Raw genomic sequence first — 17,466 nt, forward strand, 5'->3', positions numbered from 1 at the left:
TCGAGCCCTGGTCTGGGAAGATCCCACATGCCGCGGAGCAACTAGGCCCGTGAGCCACAGCTACTGAGCCTGCGCGTCTGGAGCCTGTGTTCCGCAACAAGAGAGGCCGCGACGGTGAGAGGCCCGCGCACCACGATGAAGAGCGGCCCCCGCTTGCCGCAACTAGAGAAAGCCCTCGCACAGAAATGAAGACCCAACACAGCTAAAAATAAATAAATAAATAAACTCCAATCTCTTTTTTTTTTTTTTTTGGTTTAAGGACTGCCAGAACTCCAATTTTATTTTTGCATTCTTTATGAATAAAATGTAACCAATTACCATTTCCTTTTCTTTCCCTGCTTAGATACTTAGCTCCAACTTCAATGATCATGTATTTCAGAAACTACTGAAAGACTTCAAGTACATTGCTGCAAAGAATTGTTAATAATTGCTCCCTACATATTTTTGCTTAATGTATTTTGTAAACTGTAGTCAACTCCTGGAACATCTTAAGTACACTACCTTTATTTCCTTAAATAAAAATGAATAATTTTAAACATCATGCAGATGAAACATTTTTAATACCTAACTTCCTTAACATAAGGTAAAACAGTCTTAGGCAGGCTGTCACTGGGAATTTTTTAAATGTCATGGTAATTATGCAGGTATGGATCATATTCAGTATTTAATATATGACCAAGGTAACTAATAAGAGGTCAAAAACAAAGTTAAAGTTAAGAACAGATACTTCTTTGAAAAGCTTCTGATGTTTATTTACTTCTGGACAAACAAGTGGGAAGAGCCACTAGTATAAACCTATTTTTAGTCTCTATTATTAAAACTGCTTAAGAGTTCTTAGAGCACAGAAAAACTAAATTTGAATGCATTTGTAATAGCTTAACAAGTTATGTCTTAGGATCTTTTAATGGAATGTTTGAAACCAATCATAAATCACTGCAAAGATAAATCAGAAAAAGAAAACAAACTTTTGAATGGCATGTTATATGACCTGGACAAAACTGATTATCAACTAGTAATGATTAGCACATGCAACAGATTGAGAAATTAAATCCTCTGCTATATACTTTTAAGTAGTTTGTCAGACATGAGAAAGTTTTAAATGTTCTTATTGCATTCATCTCCCACATATTCAATTTTATTTACAACAAGACAACAGTTCTCTCCAGATTTTTGGGTTTATCAGTGCAAAGTAAAATAAAGCAATCTCAGTAGAAATGGTTTATTACAATGTTATCTTAGAAAGGCTTATTTCTCAAAATGTCCTAAAAGATGTCCAAATCATGAGGATGATCAACCTCAATGGCTTCCTCCACATCCAACTTTGATTCTCCGTGTCCTTCCTGTGATTCATCAAGAGAGGCCAGGGCCTCATTTGTGTCACTTGCGAAAGTCTCTCGTGATGTATCATCATCTTCTTGAAAATTTAGGCTTTTAATAGCTTGTTTCATCTTTTTTCCCAGCACTTGTGTTCTTCTCTTCCTAGCAGCTTTTTTATTTTCATATTCCTTTTGATTTTCAATGTAAAAAATGTCCTTAATTTGTTCCTCACTGATACTAGGAGTGTTCTTCAGGAGATTCAGGAAAACTCCACCTGGTGTTCTTCTTCGACTACCATTCATTATAAAAAGGCCACCATTTTGTTCAACTTCAGCAGTTTCCATCAGAAGTTCAATTGCCTTTTTGTTCCCAATTATCCTCACTACTCGGGCTATCAAATCTTTCTTTGGTTCCTGCAACCTGAAAGAAATTTCATCAGCCACTTTCTCTTGAGAATCGTCCTCTGTGATCTCATATCGGCCTTTATAGTTCATTTCTAGTCTGTCTCCTAGTCTGTCTTTGACAGGTCGTTTCCTTTTGAGATGACCTTGCCCGTTTTCCTCCTCCTTTGATCCCGTTTTTTTGCCGCCATGCATATATTCATCTAGCTCTTTGTCTAATTCTTTTGTATGCTCTTGGGATTCCCTCTTAAGTTTCTTAGCAAGCAAATAATTGTACGTCTCGGATTGCCTGCTTTTGTCAATAGTGCCCTCCATTCCCAAGATACCAAGTTCAGTGGCCACTGCATCTTGACTCTGTTCCTGCAGCACAGCACCCCATATGTTGTTAACCTTCTTCCCTCCAGCAATAGGCGGTTTCTGGCTGCTCTGGCCAAACTGAAAAGGCTCTGGTTTGGGAGGAGTGTTAAAACATTTTTGTCGTTTGCGTTTCCAGAGAGAGCTATCATCATCTGAATCTGAAAAACTCTCCTCACTTGAATCCACACTTTTAACAGTCCGATAATGTGATACTGGAGCACACATTGTTGCAGTACTCTGGAAGGGCCTCACTGCACAGTCCCCACCTAGTGCTTTCGGCACCTGCAGCGGCCTGTCGCTGGGTGCCACCGTCATGTCGGAATCCGAGTCAGAAAGCTGCCCATCTTCCATGTCGCCTGCCTCCTGCGCCATCTTCCCGCGGCGCGGCCCCAATCTCTTAAAAAAAAAAAAGTCAATGTAATTCATCATACTAACATGATAAAGGAGAAAAATTATAACCATTTTAATAGATACATAAAAGGCGTTTGATAAAAGACAGTACCCACTTATGATAAAATTTCTTAGGAAATTATGAATAGAAAGGAAGTTCCTCAGCCTGAAATAAGGCATCTATGAAAAAACTACAGCTGACATCATACTTAATAGTGAAAGACTGAACACGTTCCTCCTATGAAAGGAACAATTCAAGGATGTCTGTTCTCACCACTGCTATCCAACAATGTACTGGAAATCTTAATTAGTGCAGTAAGGCAAGGGGAAAAAAGTGTGCAGATGGGAAAAGAAGTATAACTCTCTTTATTTGCAGGAATATTACAAGCATGTACATAGAATGCCCTAAGAATCTATACAAAGTTATTAGAACTAATAAGTGAATTTAGCATGGTCTCAGGATAAAAGGTCACTATACAAAAATCAAGTATATGGGGGCTTCCCTAGTGGTGCAGTGGTTGGGAGTCCACCTGCCAGTGCGGGGGACACAGGTTCGGGCCCTGGTCCAGGGGGATCCCACGTGCCGTGGAGCGGCTGAGCCCATACACTACGGCTGCTGGGCCTGCACTCCGGAGCCCACGAGCCACAACTGCTGAGCCCACGTGCCGCAACTGCTGAGGCCCGCATGCCTGGAGCCCATGCTCCGCAACAGGAGAGGCCACCGCAGTGAGAAACCCGTGCACCGCAACAAAGAGTAGTCCCTGCTCGCCGCAACTAGAGAAAGCCCGCGCGCAGCGGCGAAGACACAATGCAGCCAAAAATAAAATAAATAAATGTATAAAAAAAAATCAAGTATATGATACAGCCACTATGGAGAACAGTATGGAGGTTCCTTTAAAAACTAAAAATAGAACTACCATACAACACAGCAATCCCACTACTGGGCATATACCCTGAGAAAACCATAATTCAAAAAGTCATGTACCACAATGTTCATTGCAGCTCTATTTACAATAGCCAGGACATGGAAGCAACCTAAGTGTCCATCGACCGATGAATGGATAAAGAAGATGTGGCACATATATACAATGGAATATTACTCAGCCATAAAAAGAAACAAAATTGAGTTATTAGTAGTGAGGTGGATGGACCTAGAGACTGTCATACAGAGTGAAGTAAGTCAGAAAGAGAAAAACAAATACCGTATGCTATCACATATATATGGAATCTAAAAAAAAAAAAAAGGTTCTGAAGAACCTAGGGGCAGGACAGGAATAAAGATGCAAACGTAGAGAATGGACTTGAGGACATGGGGAGGGGGAAGGGTAATCTGGGACAAAGTGAGAGAGTGGCATGGACATATATACACTACCAAATGTAAAATAGATGCTAGTGAGAAGCAGCTGCATAGCACAGGGAGATCAGCTCGGTGCTTTGTGACCACCTAGAGGGGTGGGGTAGGGAGGGTGGGAGGGAGGGAGATGCAAGAGGGAAGAGATATGGGGATATACGTAATCAGCTATATATGTATAGCTGATTCACTTTGTTATAAAGCAGAAACTAACACACCATTGTAAAGCAATTATACTCCAATAAAGATGTTAAAAAACAACAACAACAACAAAAAACAAAAAACAAAAATCAAGTATATATCTTATGTACTAGAAATAAACAATTAGAAAATGAAAAACTTAAATGCCATTTGCAATGGCATCAAAATGAGTGAATAAAAAAAAAATGAGTGAATAGCGATAAATTTTAGGAAATACCTGAAGACTTATACACTGAAAACTACAGTATATTGCTGTGAGTAATCATGGAAGACCTGAAAAATGACAAAGTATACCATGTTCATGTATCAGAGGACTCAATACTGTCAAAGTGGCAATTCTCCCCAGATCTGAATACTCAGTAAAATTCCAATTAAGATCCCAGTGGGCTTTTATTTGTGTGTGAAAATCTACAGGCTGATCCTAAAATCTGTAAGGAAATGCACAGAATCTGTAGCAGTCAAAATAATCTTGAAAAAGAATATCAGAGGACTGACAATAACTGACTTTGAGCCTTCCTATAAAGCTGTAGTAACCAAGACAGCATAGCATTGGCAAAAGGATGGGAGTGAAGATACACAGTATGTGTGTCTGCCATTCTTGCTGTCCGGTTTGCATGTTGCATTCCCCATGTCCCATGAGCACCAAATTCAAGTGGACCCTTGATGAATGGGTGCTCTCCTTACTTCTATGATTGCTGATAGCCAGGAGAGGCCACCTTTTTGGTTCCACTCAGAACTTACTTCCAGGGACTTCCCTGGTGGTCCAGTGGTTGAGAATCTGCCTTCCAATGAAGGGGATGCAAATTCGATCCCTGGTTGGGGAACTAAGATCCCACATGCCACAGGGCAACTAAGCTTGTGCACCACAACTACTGAGCACGCGGGCCACAAGTGGAGAACCCACGTGCCACAACTACAGAGCCCACATGCTCTGGAGCCTGCACGCCACAACTACTGAGCCCGCATGCCACAACTAGAGAGAAGCCTGTGCGCTGCAACGAAGATCCCATGTGCCGCAACTGAGACCTGATGCAGCCAAAAATAAATATTAAAAAAAAAAACTTACTTCCAACACACAGTCACATTCCAAGAACCACAAATGACCACGAAACCCAATCATATCCTTATTGACATGTGTTACTTCCTTGTATTTGCCAACCACTTACTGTTGAAAATGATGACAAAGAAGAAAAGATAGAACAACCCACAGTTCCAGTTCCATTCTATGTGTGCAGAATGTGCATGTGTGCACGTACCAAGAAGTAAAATAAAAACAGTTGAGTCAGTTTTGTGCAGCAATCCACTATTCTGGTAAGAAGTGAATACATATACAAAATATGAATTACGCAATTTTGGTGATTCTGCATATGAGTCAAATGCTCTTATATTTGCATTTAAAACTGACATTGTACAATATAAAGATGGACTATATCATTTATGTTAATAGTTAAAATTTTCAACTGTCCTTTACTTAGAACAACATTAAATAATAAGTAGGAAGCACCATGTCAAGGTCAACATCAGTGGTCATAAATCACATTGATAGCATGCAGCCGTGATATGATGTGATGAAATGGCACTTTATCCTGTGATCTTCTTTCCCCACACCCATAACCCCAGTTTAACAAAGAGAAAAACACCGATAGTGAGAGGCCCGCGCACCGCGATGAAGAGTGGCCCCCGCTTGCCGCAACTAGAGAAAGCCCTCGCACAGAAACGAAGACCCAACACAGCCATAAATAAATAAATAAACAAATACTTTAAAAAAAAAAAAAAAAGAGAAAAACACCAGACAAATCTCAGTGGACAGGCATTCTACAAATACCTGCCTAGTACTCATAATTATAAAGATAATCAAAATCAGTAAAAGTCTGAGAAACTGTCACAGCCAAGAGGAGCCTAAGGAGAAATGACAACTAAAAATATGTGGTATTCTGGATAGAATCCAGGAGTAGAAAAAGGGCATTACCTAAAAAAAAGGAAATTTGAATAAAGTAGACTTTAGTTAATGACAGTGTGTCAATACTGGTTCATTAACTACAACAAATGTACCATACTAATGTATAAGATGCTCCTGGGTACGGAGTACATGGGAATCCTCTATAGTATCTTCTCAGTTTCTTTGTAAATCAAAAACTGTTCTAAAAAATGAAGTCTACTAAAAAAAAAAGTCAAAAGAGAGACCACAGAAAAAAGAAAAGCTTTATATGTTAGTACCTTTAAACAGCACTTTTTTCCTTGCTTTTTGAACAAAGGGCTTTGCATTGTCATTTTACACTGGGCCTCGCAAATTATGTAGCCTACCCTGCCTCTGTCCCTAGCTCTGTCACCCAGACTTCAGACTAGAGTTGTTTTGGACCCTTTTGAGAGTCCCTGAGGCCAAGAGTGAGTAAGGCTGTGAGTATGCTCTGGCCCAGGAGGCAAGAGTTCTGTGCTCTGAGCTCAGCTGGATTCTGGGAAAGGCAGCAGCAGCCTGTCTGGAGAGGCCCCCACTCAGGCCAAATGGTGTTCCTAAGAGAAGCCCCTTCTCACCTCACCGCGGTGGGCAGTGTGGAGTCAGAGCATCCTAGAGCTGCAAGGGACTTCGTTCACCACAGCCCCTGACCCCACCTTTTAGGGAGAAGGAGGAGGACACAAAGAGAGGCATGGAGAGGGGTAGAAGGTTCCCAGCCTCCAGAGCCCTCCAGCCAGTGACAGCCTGAGTCCTGCCCAGCCCAGAGCCAGGTATTGCCTCCCTTCAGCTCAGGTCTGGACCAGCCTTCCCTGTCCCTGAGTGTTTCCCAGCAGCCTGAGTTGCCACCCCACCTTTCTTCAGAGTCCCTTGCTTGTTTCTCTGGGCATATGCACGGTGTGTGTGTAATTTGTGTGTGTGTGTGTGTGTGTGTGTGTGTCTGTCTGTCTGTCTGTCTAGGCTCAGTTAGGATGAGGCCAGAAGCAGAAAAGAGGGGCTCTTGTCATTGCATTTCCCACTTGGCTATTTCCCCCAGGGCGGGGGTGGGGGAGGTGAGCCTGAGAGCCCCAGGCTGGACAGAGCCTGCTGCAGTCCCAGGCAGCAAGTCTTGAGACCAAAGTACTGCCATGGGTGTCATTAGGAAAGAATGCAGAGGCAGCAGCAGCAGGGGGAACCTCTGGGCTGGAGAGGGCAGAACTCCTCAACTCCAAGTCCAGACAGACGGGCCCTGCAAAGGGAAACCAGACCTCCATGGGGTCTGTGCTGGAGAGGCACTCAGAGGGCAGGGGGACTCTGTATCTGCCACAGAAGTACAGCCTCACCAGGGAGCAGGAATCCCTGAACCAGAAACCCACCCTGGGCTTCCTCAGATCCCCCAGAGAAAGGCCACACCCCTGAAGACCGTTGTCATGGCAGCAGCTGCCAGGGCTGACTGCCTTCCCCCTTTGCCTGCATGGCTGCCCTGCCTGCCTTCTGGGACCTTCAGCTCCTGTTCCCTGAAAAGGCCTGTGCTGCCCACCCTGGCTGCTTGTAAGCATGGCTGGAGCCCACTGCCCTGCAGCAGTTTTACAAAGTGGTTACAGTTTCAGTCTCTCATGCCACATTGCCAGGGTTTAGATCCCATGTCTGCTACTTACTATCATCTGTCTCCATGCCAACAATTTGTAACCTCTCAGAGCTTTAGGTACCTCACTTTTAAAATGGAGTTCCTTAGACTTAAACCCTCAAAGAACCCTAAATCAGCAGTATCAAATCAAATCCATGGGAAGGATTATTTCATCGTCACCACCCTCCCTCCCCCCACATGCAGCCAAGTAGCAGACCACATTCCCTTTGTACCAAATGGTTGTCACCGTGGCAGAACCCCCTTCACCTTATGCTCTCTTGAGAGCCCTTTCTCTCAAGGGAATCTCAAATCAGCTATTGTCAGGCAGAGACTTAGAGCCAATACGAAGATACTGTCTTCATTCCTTCTTTCCGGTTCTAGTTCCTCATACCTCCCTTGTCTGCCCCCCATGTTTACCAAGTGCTCATCAAGGGTTAATTTATACTGGTTTGGGAGCTTTCAGAGGCAACTATGTCTTCTATCAGCAGCAGCAGAAGGTAATTCCACCCTGAGAAAGGAAAGGAGGGGAGCTGGCCTGGCAGAGCGTACTCCTGGCTGCCACACCCACAGGGAAAAGGAATTTTTTCATTTGGAGTCAGAGCTCTTTGCTGAAGATCTCCTCTAGATCTTTCCTGAGCTTGCTGAATTTATCATCCCATTTAGTACTAATGGTGTGCTGTAAATTAATATTTTGTAGCTAATGTACTGAATGACAGAATCTGAATACAAAGAATGAGGGAGTGAATCTAACAGACAACATTTAACCCAGAAAAATACAAGCTTCTGCACTTGGCTTAAAAGTAAACTGATTTACAGAAGTACATTAACAGGGATTTGGGGATCTCAGTTGACTGCAACTTAAAGTGGATTCAACTGTGTTATATGGCATCCACAAAATCTACTACATCTTAGGATGCATCTGTAGATGTATCGTGGCTATTCTAGAATGAAGGGTGTGGTAAGATCACTCCATGCTACACCAGGAAGAATATTCAGTGTTTTCAGACATTTACAAATTCAGGAGCATGTAGGATGGTGAGTGACTGTGAACAAATATATCACGTCAGAAGGAGCTGAAACAACTGGTGAGGTTAAACCTAAAAAAAACAGTCTTGGTGAGAGCATAACTGTTGAAGGATTAAATGAGATAGTATATGAGATAGTGCTTAGTGCAATGCCTGGCACACGGGCTCAATTAATGTTAATAATAAAAGAATGATAATTAGTAGTATTACTAGTACTGTCATACTATTATTACTGTTACTAGCACTACTCCAGGTCCTTTACACATACTGACTCATTTATTCTTCTTACCAATCCTATGAGGTAGGTACTATTTTGCCTCCAATTTTGCAGATGGGAAGTAGAGTCACAGAAAGGTCAAATATATTGCCCAGTGTATCTCACAGATGGGCAGGGGAAAGAACCAGAACATTAACTTTGGCAGTGTCAGGTTGTCAAGGGTAAAAGGCACTTTTGTTATTTTACACTTGTTTTGTAACACTCCAGAGGGCAGAACCAGGACCAATGTGCATAAACTACAGGGAGGCGGATTTCAGCTCAAAGGGGGAAAAGAAAACACTGAATGATTAGAACTGTCTGAAATTTCACTGGAGTATCTCTTAAGGTAGTGAGTTCTCCATCACAGGATGTGAGAAAAAAAGGATAAAAATGAAGAATGAATAAATGGGGCTCCTCTTGGAAAGAAACCATACAAATGATAAAGCCAACCCTTGGTGAAAAGAATAAAGAAGGTATAGTGAAACTTGGTTTAAAAGACACATATCATTGAAGAATTGAAAGGTAAAACAGTTATGGAAAATATATAAAGGTGAACTAATATCTATCTGTCATGCTGCTATCTCAACACAAAGTAAACTAGATGTTGGAGAAAAGTGACCAAAAGCTCTTAAAATGGGAAATTCCACGTATGAATTTCTGTTTGGAAACTTACTAGACAGCCCAGGATCCTCACAGATCTGATGGCCACCTACCCTGAAAGTGTAAATTATAAGGAGAGGTATAGTCTGCTCTCTGGAAGAAAGGCAATCTGCATGACAAAGTAGCATCCAGGCTGATGTGAGATGCAGGCATGAAGTTGAAGATCATAAAACACCATTAGATCCAAAAGTACATGCTTGTAAGAACAACTGTGTTAGCATGATTTTAATCCTGCTACTTTGTGTGTGTTCCAAAGAATTATTACATAGTTTAATATGAATGTCCTCTGTGCTGAATCTATCTTTTTGGGTATAGCAGTCCTAGGACCCAAATATTTGCAGAGTTAATGAATTGATATAAATTTCCTCAACCAGCAACACCAGTAGGTTGCTGGTTAAAGATTTAGACCCCCAGCAAAATCTATTTCTTCTATTATAAATAATAATTACTCAATAGTATATATATGGTACATATGTAATATAAATACATACATACATACATATATATAATAATGCCATGCTCTCCACCAAAAGTGCTCCCATTTCAGATAATAAATAAGTTTTCAAATTATTTGTACATAGATGCACAAATGTGTATTTTGATTTATGAAAATCAAAGTACTCAGTCTTTTTAGATTTATGTATTGATACTTCACAAACTTTACTCTTTCTAGAGCTCTAGAACTGAATGATTACCAATTTAGACTGGAGCTTCTATTTGTAATTTAGGTCTGGAGACTCAAAAAAAAAATCCTGAAGTCATGGAAAAGTGAAAGTTTATCTCCCATGAAAGTAACAAGAGATTAAAACTATGCTGATAGAGCCTAAACGGACATGATGGAGTTATGGATGTGGATTAAACCTGGAAGAGGTGGCATATGATAGTGACTCATTAAGGAGAAACAGTCAAATTTCAGTACAGGATCTGAACTGTAGGGGAAATAATGGGCCTTGGTAGCTGATGACAGGAGAATGAGGGAGAGAGGTGTTATCAGGGGAAGAGGCAGAGAGAAAGAGGCAATAACCCTCAAGACTGGATGCTGACCGCCTCTAGTAACCAGGAAAAGGCAAATATAAACACAGAGGTGAGTGACGACGATGTCTGGTGTGTTAGGGGGTCAGGAAACATCGGCTGCTTGCGGCACCACCGCCGCCGGTCAAAGTGGTAACTGGGGATCTGAGCTTGGCGGTGACGCGCGGCCATCACGTGACCAGAGCCTGTGTCTGCCCAAGTCCCTCTCGTCCTGGCCCTTTTTCCCTGTCCAGACACCATCTTCCTATTGCCCTTTGGTCGAGGGGAAAAACAGAAGGAAGTAAGTCCCCTCCGCCCTCTTAAATCGGTGTAAGTGTCGGTGCTGCCCAGTAACCCCTGGGATTGGGATGGCACAGAGTTCAGGCCTGCCCCCGTGCCCAGCCCCGCCCCGCCCCGCCCCCGCGCCCATATTTCGGTGCAGAAAATGGTGGTCTAGGGGGTGGGGTGGGGAGATGAGTGGGCTCCCCACGGGAAGGAAACACGGACACTTAGAAACAGCTTCTAAGTAGTCCTTCGCTTTCACTTCCCGCCTGGAATAAAATGGCGAGCATTGCGGGGTTAGCGGGGGTCAGGGGGAGAACGGAGCTTTGAGATGGGGCGGGGGGGGGAGGAGAACACGGGGGGAGGCAGCTGGTGCCTGTAAAAGGGACGTGAGAGCCAGTCCTTCCCTCATCCCCTCTCCCCGCCCCCTACCCTGTCTTGGCGTCTGTCTGCAGCTCCGCAGGTCACAGCGGGGCACCTGGAGGAGAGGATGCCTAGGAGCCAGCCGCCGGGAGAGGTCCAGGTCGGGGAAGGGTTGGACAGCGGGCCGGGATGGGGTGAGAGGGAGGGCGCTGGAGGGAGCCGGGTCCGCGGCACTGCCAGCCCGCCCCGCCCCGGCCCCAGCGGGAGAGGCCTCTGTGGCAAGGCCTGCCGGGAAAATGGTGGGCTTTCGGAAGGAGGGGGTGACAAGGTGCGTGGGGGGGGGGGGAACGACCAGACGCGGCGGGGTCCCGGGGGCCGAAGAGCCCCTCGGCTAGCGTAGGTTCGAGTACCCGGGCCCAGACTCGGGAAGAGGCAGGTATTGGAACCCATGGGCGGGGTTTTGGTCCAGACAGCGAGTATTCTGACTCGCCTCTGCCTTTCCTGTCTCCTGTGAATAACCGTGCTTAAAAAAGACCATCCTGGACATGGAAAAAGCCTGCCAAGAGCCTGAGGAGCAGCCACAGAGCTCGCCCAAGGCGGATGAGGAGCGGCCTCCTGTGGAACACTCTCCCGAAAAGTCGTCTCCGGAGGAGCCGTCTTCGGAGGAGCAATCCTCGGAGGAGGAGTTCTTTCCTGAGGAACTCCTTCCTGAGCTCCTTCCCGAGATGCTTGTGTCCGAGGAGCGCCCTCCTCAGGAATGCCTGTCTAGGAAGGACCTTTTTGAGGAGCGCCCTCCCATGGAGCAGCCTCCTTGCGGAGTGGGCAAACATAAGCTAGAAGAGGGAAGCTTTAAAGAAAGGCTGGCTCGCTCCCGCCCGCAATTTAGAGGGGACATACACGGCAGAAATTTAAGCAATGAGGAGATGATAAAGGTAGCAGAGGAGATGGAAGAGATGAAGCGAGTACGAAACAAATTGATGATCATGCATTGGAAGGCAAGGCGGAACCGTCCTTATCCTATTTAATGTGTTCGGCCTTTAATTCTGTTTTGCCTGGTATGAGTATTATCACCTGACCTTTGTTTGCTTTTTCTCATATACCTTACCCCGTCTTCCTAATCTTAACTTTGCGTGGCTTTATCTGAGGTGTTTTGCTTGTAACTGGCATAAAATTGCCCCCCCATCTGCAAGTCCCCCTCTTTCAATCGTCAGTCTTCTCTATTTGCATGGAAAGATGTACATTATATATTGTGAAGTGAAAAAAGCAATTTTCAAAAAGTATATGTAGTATCTCATTTTTGTAAAAAATGTATATTTATATATTAATATGCAAAGAAAAAACTGAAAGTATATACTTCAAAGGCTTAACAGTGGCTATCTGTGGTAGGATAACAGGTGATTTGTTTGTTTTTCATTTTTGCTGCATCTGAATTTCTCATTTTTTCAAGATGAACACATTTTACATGTGTTGCAAAAAAAACCCCAATATAATGGAAAAATTGTAAAGCAATTTAAAAATAATGTCAATCAACTTATAAAGATAATGTGGCACTTAATAAATGCTTGACAGAACTTAAATCCGATGTTTTTTTTCTGAATCTCTTAGGCAGAAATGTAAACCAGGTACTGTACTCATATTTGTTTAAGGGTCACTCTTTTCCCATTTAAATAGGAATAGGACAATTTACAGGGCTGCTGTGGAACCAAATGAGGTAAAGGTCATGTGAGTTGTATTTTTTCCCCCAACTTGCACATGCTGGACCCCATCCCCTATAGATTCCCTTCAGATACTGGAGATAGTACCCAAAGGAGGTCTCGTTTGCACTCACAAATCCTGTGCAATTCTGGGTGAGTGCCACATTCTATTCCTGTCCTGCTATTCTCTTCCCTTAGATACCGCCATGTCTGCTGGGTACAGCTGCCCCTTCTCCTGGGTCCTGCTCCTTCCATGGCCCCCATCACAGCTGAGGTGCCAGAGTCCTCCAGGTGCAAAGCTTTACTCATTGCTCTGGAGTCCCTGCTGGGCCAAAGCTGAACTGTGTCACTTAACATATATATGAAGGATGCCCCTCCTCTAGCTTTAATATTACAGCTGTCCAGGTGGATACCATCCCAGTGCTGCTTAGACCTCTATGTCTTAAAGAATTCTTAGCAGAATAGTCTTTCCTATTTATTTTTTTCCCCAAAAGCTTCCCTTTTCTCCATTGGGCACAAACATGAGTTCACTGGGACCTGGGCTCGGAGATGAATATGTAAGCCAGACACAATGCTTTGTGCTCAGAATTGGAACCCCCTCCCACATAATCTCCAAGGATAACTACGGTTTTAATTGCCCAACACTTGCCTTAGGGTGAGTTCTCTCCCAGGGGCTTTTGGCAGGCTTGCCTTACCAATTCATCTGACTTACTCTATGTATAAGTTACAGAGGAAATTAAGACCTAAGCTCAGGGACTTCCCTGGTGGTCCACTGGGTAAGACTCCTTGCTCCCAATGCAGGGGGCCTGGGTTCGAACCCTGGTTGGGGAACTAGATCCCGCACACATGCCACAACTAAAGATCCTGTGTGCGGCAACTAACACCTGGCGCAGCCAAAATAAACAAATATTAAAAAAAAAAAAAGGCAAGCTCAAACTAGGACATTTCCCTTCTGCCCCACCCCACATCAACAAGAAACATGCAAAAGTCATTAAAGCACTATATATATGTGTGTGTGTGTGTGTGTGTGTGTGTGTCTGTATCAGGTGTTATGATTTCTGTTAAACTGCTTTTTAAAAATCTTACATTTGTAAGTAATTAAAGTACTATATATATGCATATACATATATGTGTCTGTATCAGATATTATGATTTCTAAGATTTTATTTTATTGATCATGTTAATTCTAGAAACACAGATAGTGGCTAATAATTTTTGAGTTATGACCCAGTCCTGAACCCAGTCTGTCTGATGGACTATGTTAGCTTCAGTGTGTTCACATCTCTAGAAAGCATGAATTGCAATTCCAAAGGGATCACGTTAGGGGGAGGGATTCTTTCCCCAAATTCAACATTAAAATTATTCAAATATTTCAGGTATCAGTGTTTCTCCTATAAAGTAAGCAGAGACCTGGGCTCTACCCCAGACCCACTAAATCTGCTTTCCTGTATATGAGCACACAAGGTGGAGAGACACTGCTATCTATATACAATATACTCCTGGTTTTAGTAAGAATAAACTATGACATAAATAGAAGAAACTACAGATGATTATATCAGAATTAAGGAGGTGAAAGGCTTGTCCAACCATATATTTAAATAAGGAATTAAAAACAACCTCATCAACCTTACTACATAAAATTTAGATTTTTTTTGCAACAAAGCAAGACCATACACAGAATAAAAACCTAAGAGAGATGACAAAACAGCAAGATGTATTTTCTATGGTTGACATTATGTAATGCCTTGCATTACTTCCTTACAATATGAGTAAGGTACATCAGAAATAAATTCAAAGTTCTCCTTTGGTAATCAGATCTCAAAATGGTAAGCCAGTCCTGTGCCCTTAATTTTGCTTTTAATTTTTTCACTGTGTGATGCCATTAGGGGGGGATCTTCATGTCTCCAGACCATTCCTCAAGGTTATGGTAGCCTGATGGATGCTGATTGGGCTGGATTCTGGCTGGAGTGATGAGGGTCCAGCAACTCACTTGCCAGCTTTATAGGATGGAATGAATCCAGCCCCCTGGCACTGAGGGTTGGTGCTGGGGCAGGATGTGGAAAGGCGCCCCCAAGGCACACCCCTCTCCAGGGTGGTCTGACTGTCCCATTGCAGGTCAGAGCGCTTTGCCTCTCTTTCCTTTTCCCTGTCTCTTTTGGGGAACCTCTTATAGGGGAGGAGATAAAGCCCAAGGGTTCCCAAGTGGAAACACTGGTCGGGACAGTCTTTGAGCAAACAGATGTCTGACCTGGCTGGGCCTGACCAGGTAACCTGGGGCTGAAGCAGAAGGGGCTGGCCCTTCTGTCAGAGTCCAGTGAAGTCGCCCCCCTGAAATGGGGTTCGACCTCAGACACGACCTCACCCATCCCTCTCCCACTCACGTTGCTCAGTTTCCCAGAAGGGCCTCAGATGTGCCCTGGCCTGTTGGAGTGGTTCTGCGGTGACTTTAGGTCTGTGTGTGCCTGCTGCGGCGCTCCTGAGGTCTGCGTCAGCCCAGGCCCAGAGGCACGGGAGCCCCCAGGTAAAGGGAGCTTCAAAGGCACGTGGTCTCACAGCTCAGGAGAAAAGGGGTGGCACCTCCTGTGTGAACACCCCTATGCACTGCAGGCCTAGCCCACGACTTGGAGGTCAGGGCAGTCAGGCTGTGGATTGGTGTGAAGATGTTTTGGAGGCGTTGATGGTGGAGGGTCAGCAGCATCCAGAGCCTGGTTCTCTGGCCCCCTCACCACTTCCCTGCCCACACAGAAGGCTGATATCCCCATCACGTGTCCAAGAAGCTACTTGCCTGGCCAACTCCAGAGCAGAAAGCGTTGAGGGTCCAGGACCCTGGAGAGAGCTGTCTGCTAAGCAGGATGCCCAAGCCCTTGGGAGACAGTGCCTGGGAGTGGGAGCCCCTCTGGTGAGGCAGGGTAGAGGGATTGGGTCCAGGGCCCTTGCAAAATGCCCAGGGACTCCTCCCTCTCCCATTCAGAAATATAAACTCAATTATTGTTACAAATGAGGAAGATTATACAGATAAATAAGAAGTAGACCCTGTGTTCTAACTCAGATTTGTCTGAATCAAGTTCTGTGTTCTCCCCACTGTGCCACACTGCCTCCAATTTAGATTGTAGCTTTCTGGGGCTTAGGGAATAATTGATTTAGACTTGCTAAGTATGGTATCCTTGTTGGTTTGTGCATTTGGGTGAGCTTCCACACTATTATCTTTTTCCAGGTAGAACTGTCCAGTAGGCAGTTATATATGTGTCTAGAATTCGGAAAAGAGATTGGCATGGAAATACGGATTTTGGTTGGTGGTACCTGGTGCATAGTAAGCAAGAATCCAATTGTATATCCTTCTGTCCTTTCCTATAAATATATATTTTTCAAACAGAAGTGCGATTCTACTGAATTCACTGAATCATAGTCTGTGTGTGAAAAATGAACTTTTTCTTTAGACCTCTACCAAGATAATACGTTTTGAAGAGTATTTAGAAACTAGAGGTAAGCGCGCCATCTGGTGGCCATAGCCAGACTGCGAGCAGAAAACAGCTAACGAGAGAGGGAAGGAGAGAAACTATTGGGTGATAGGGGAGAAGACCTCAATCCTGACTCACACTGGACTGACACAGTATCAGCCTCTTCCTGGGGGTGAGGTGGCACAAGAAGCAACCTATAGTTAGATGGTTTTTCCCTGTCTCAAGTCAAGATAAGTGTGTTTGTGCAAGTGTGTGTGTTTAAACTGAGTGATCTTATACTATTTTCACTTTTTCTCTGATTATGGAAGTTACATGTTTCTACTAGAAAATATCTGCAAATGTAGACAAGTATAAAAGAAGATATGAATTACTTATAGTTTCTCTACCCAGAGAAAATAACTAATATTAACATGCATGTACTTACATTGTGTGTATATATATCTCCTTTTATATACTCATCAATTTACTTTTTATATAGTATATATGTATATTACTTTATATATTTATATATTATACATTTAAATACTTTTATGTATTCATATGTATATTTGTATTTATATCTTATATAGCATATATTTTATTTAGTCCTTTATTTTTCCTTGTACACGTGCCATGACATTCATATGGGTATTCATTCTATCAACCACACCGCTTGATGAAGAAGATAATCTTACCTTGTGTAGTTAAGCTGGCTAAAATTGAATGAATTTATTATAAGGGTTTTAAAAAAATAAGCTTTAGTATCAATAGTGTACTTATGTAAAACTGAAACTTAATTTTCTTTTTCCCTGGTATAAGGAAAAAGTTTTATGGACTATTAGTCTGCTCATGATAAGAGATTGTGAAAGGTTTTTCTTTACCTTTTAAATAATCTGCCTAGAAAGCAAAGATTTTGTGTCTTACCAAGGTAGTTTTCTATGCTTCATATTGTCTTTATCATCAGGTCTTTGATTACTTAAAACCAAGTCTTCTCAATATTTGCCTTTAAAATCATTTTTCACTTTGGTTAGATGGAAATTAAGTAGCTTCATAATGATCTGTGATCCTTTTTAGTCAAGCGTCCACGTTCTTATTTTTGACTAACTTCCCAAAATCAAATTCTAAATGAAGTCTTTTTGACCTCAAACTAATTTTGGAATTTTC

The 17,466-nt window shown here is 43.2% G+C and overlaps 2 protein-coding genes across 5 annotated transcripts; one reads left to right on the top strand and one right to left on the bottom strand.

Annotated features, from left to right (window-relative positions):
* Positions 1–262: 262 nt before the first annotated feature.
* On the bottom strand, positions 263–11,373 carry LOC118889138 (phosphorylated adapter RNA export protein). The gene is made up of 2 exons (XM_036840843.1): positions 11,241–11,373; positions 263–2,471 (listed from the first exon to the last, which is right to left on the bottom strand). The coding sequence occupies exon 2, from the start codon at positions 2,445–2,447 to the stop codon at positions 1,263–1,265; it is 1,185 nt and encodes a 394-aa protein (XP_036696738.1). The 5' UTR covers positions 2,448–2,471; positions 11,241–11,373; the 3' UTR covers positions 263–1,262.
* TCEAL1 (transcription elongation factor A like 1) lies at positions 10,499–12,748 on the top strand. 4 transcript variants are annotated; one of them, XM_036840846.1, is made up of 3 exons: positions 10,500–10,856; positions 11,264–11,331; positions 11,705–12,748. In XM_036840846.1, exons 2-3 carry the CDS (start codon positions 11,299–11,301, stop codon positions 12,194–12,196), a joined length of 525 nt encoding a protein of 174 aa, XP_036696741.1. In that variant the 5' UTR covers positions 10,500–10,856; positions 11,264–11,298; the 3' UTR covers positions 12,197–12,748. The 4 variants fall into 4 exon arrangements, with proteins under 4 accessions (XP_036696743.1, XP_036696742.1, XP_036696741.1 ...); XM_036840844.1 differs by having other exon boundaries at positions 10,500–10,827; XM_036840848.1 differs by lacking the exon at positions 11,264–11,331 and having other exon boundaries at positions 10,499–10,856.
* Positions 12,749–17,466: the final 4,718 nt, after the last annotated feature.

Source organism: Balaenoptera musculus, chromosome X (assembly GCF_009873245.2).
Source record: "Balaenoptera musculus isolate JJ_BM4_2016_0621 chromosome X, mBalMus1.pri.v3, whole genome shotgun sequence".
In the NCBI taxonomy this organism is placed as follows: domain Eukaryota; kingdom Metazoa; phylum Chordata; class Mammalia; order Artiodactyla; family Balaenopteridae; genus Balaenoptera; species Balaenoptera musculus.

Bases quoted from the DNA above. Each gene is read 5' to 3' on its own strand.
- LOC118889138 (XM_036840843.1), bottom strand. From the start codon at position 2,447: ATGGCGCAGGAGGCAGGCGACATGGAAGATGGGCAGCTTTCTGACTCG.
- TCEAL1 (XM_036840846.1), top strand. From the start codon at position 11,299: ATGCCTAGGAGCCAGCCGCCGGGAGAGGTCCAG. The intron at 11,332-11,704 runs GTCGGGGAAGGG...TGCTTAAAAAAG, and splicing joins AGCCGCCGGGAGAGGTCCAG to ACCATCCTGGACATGGAAAA.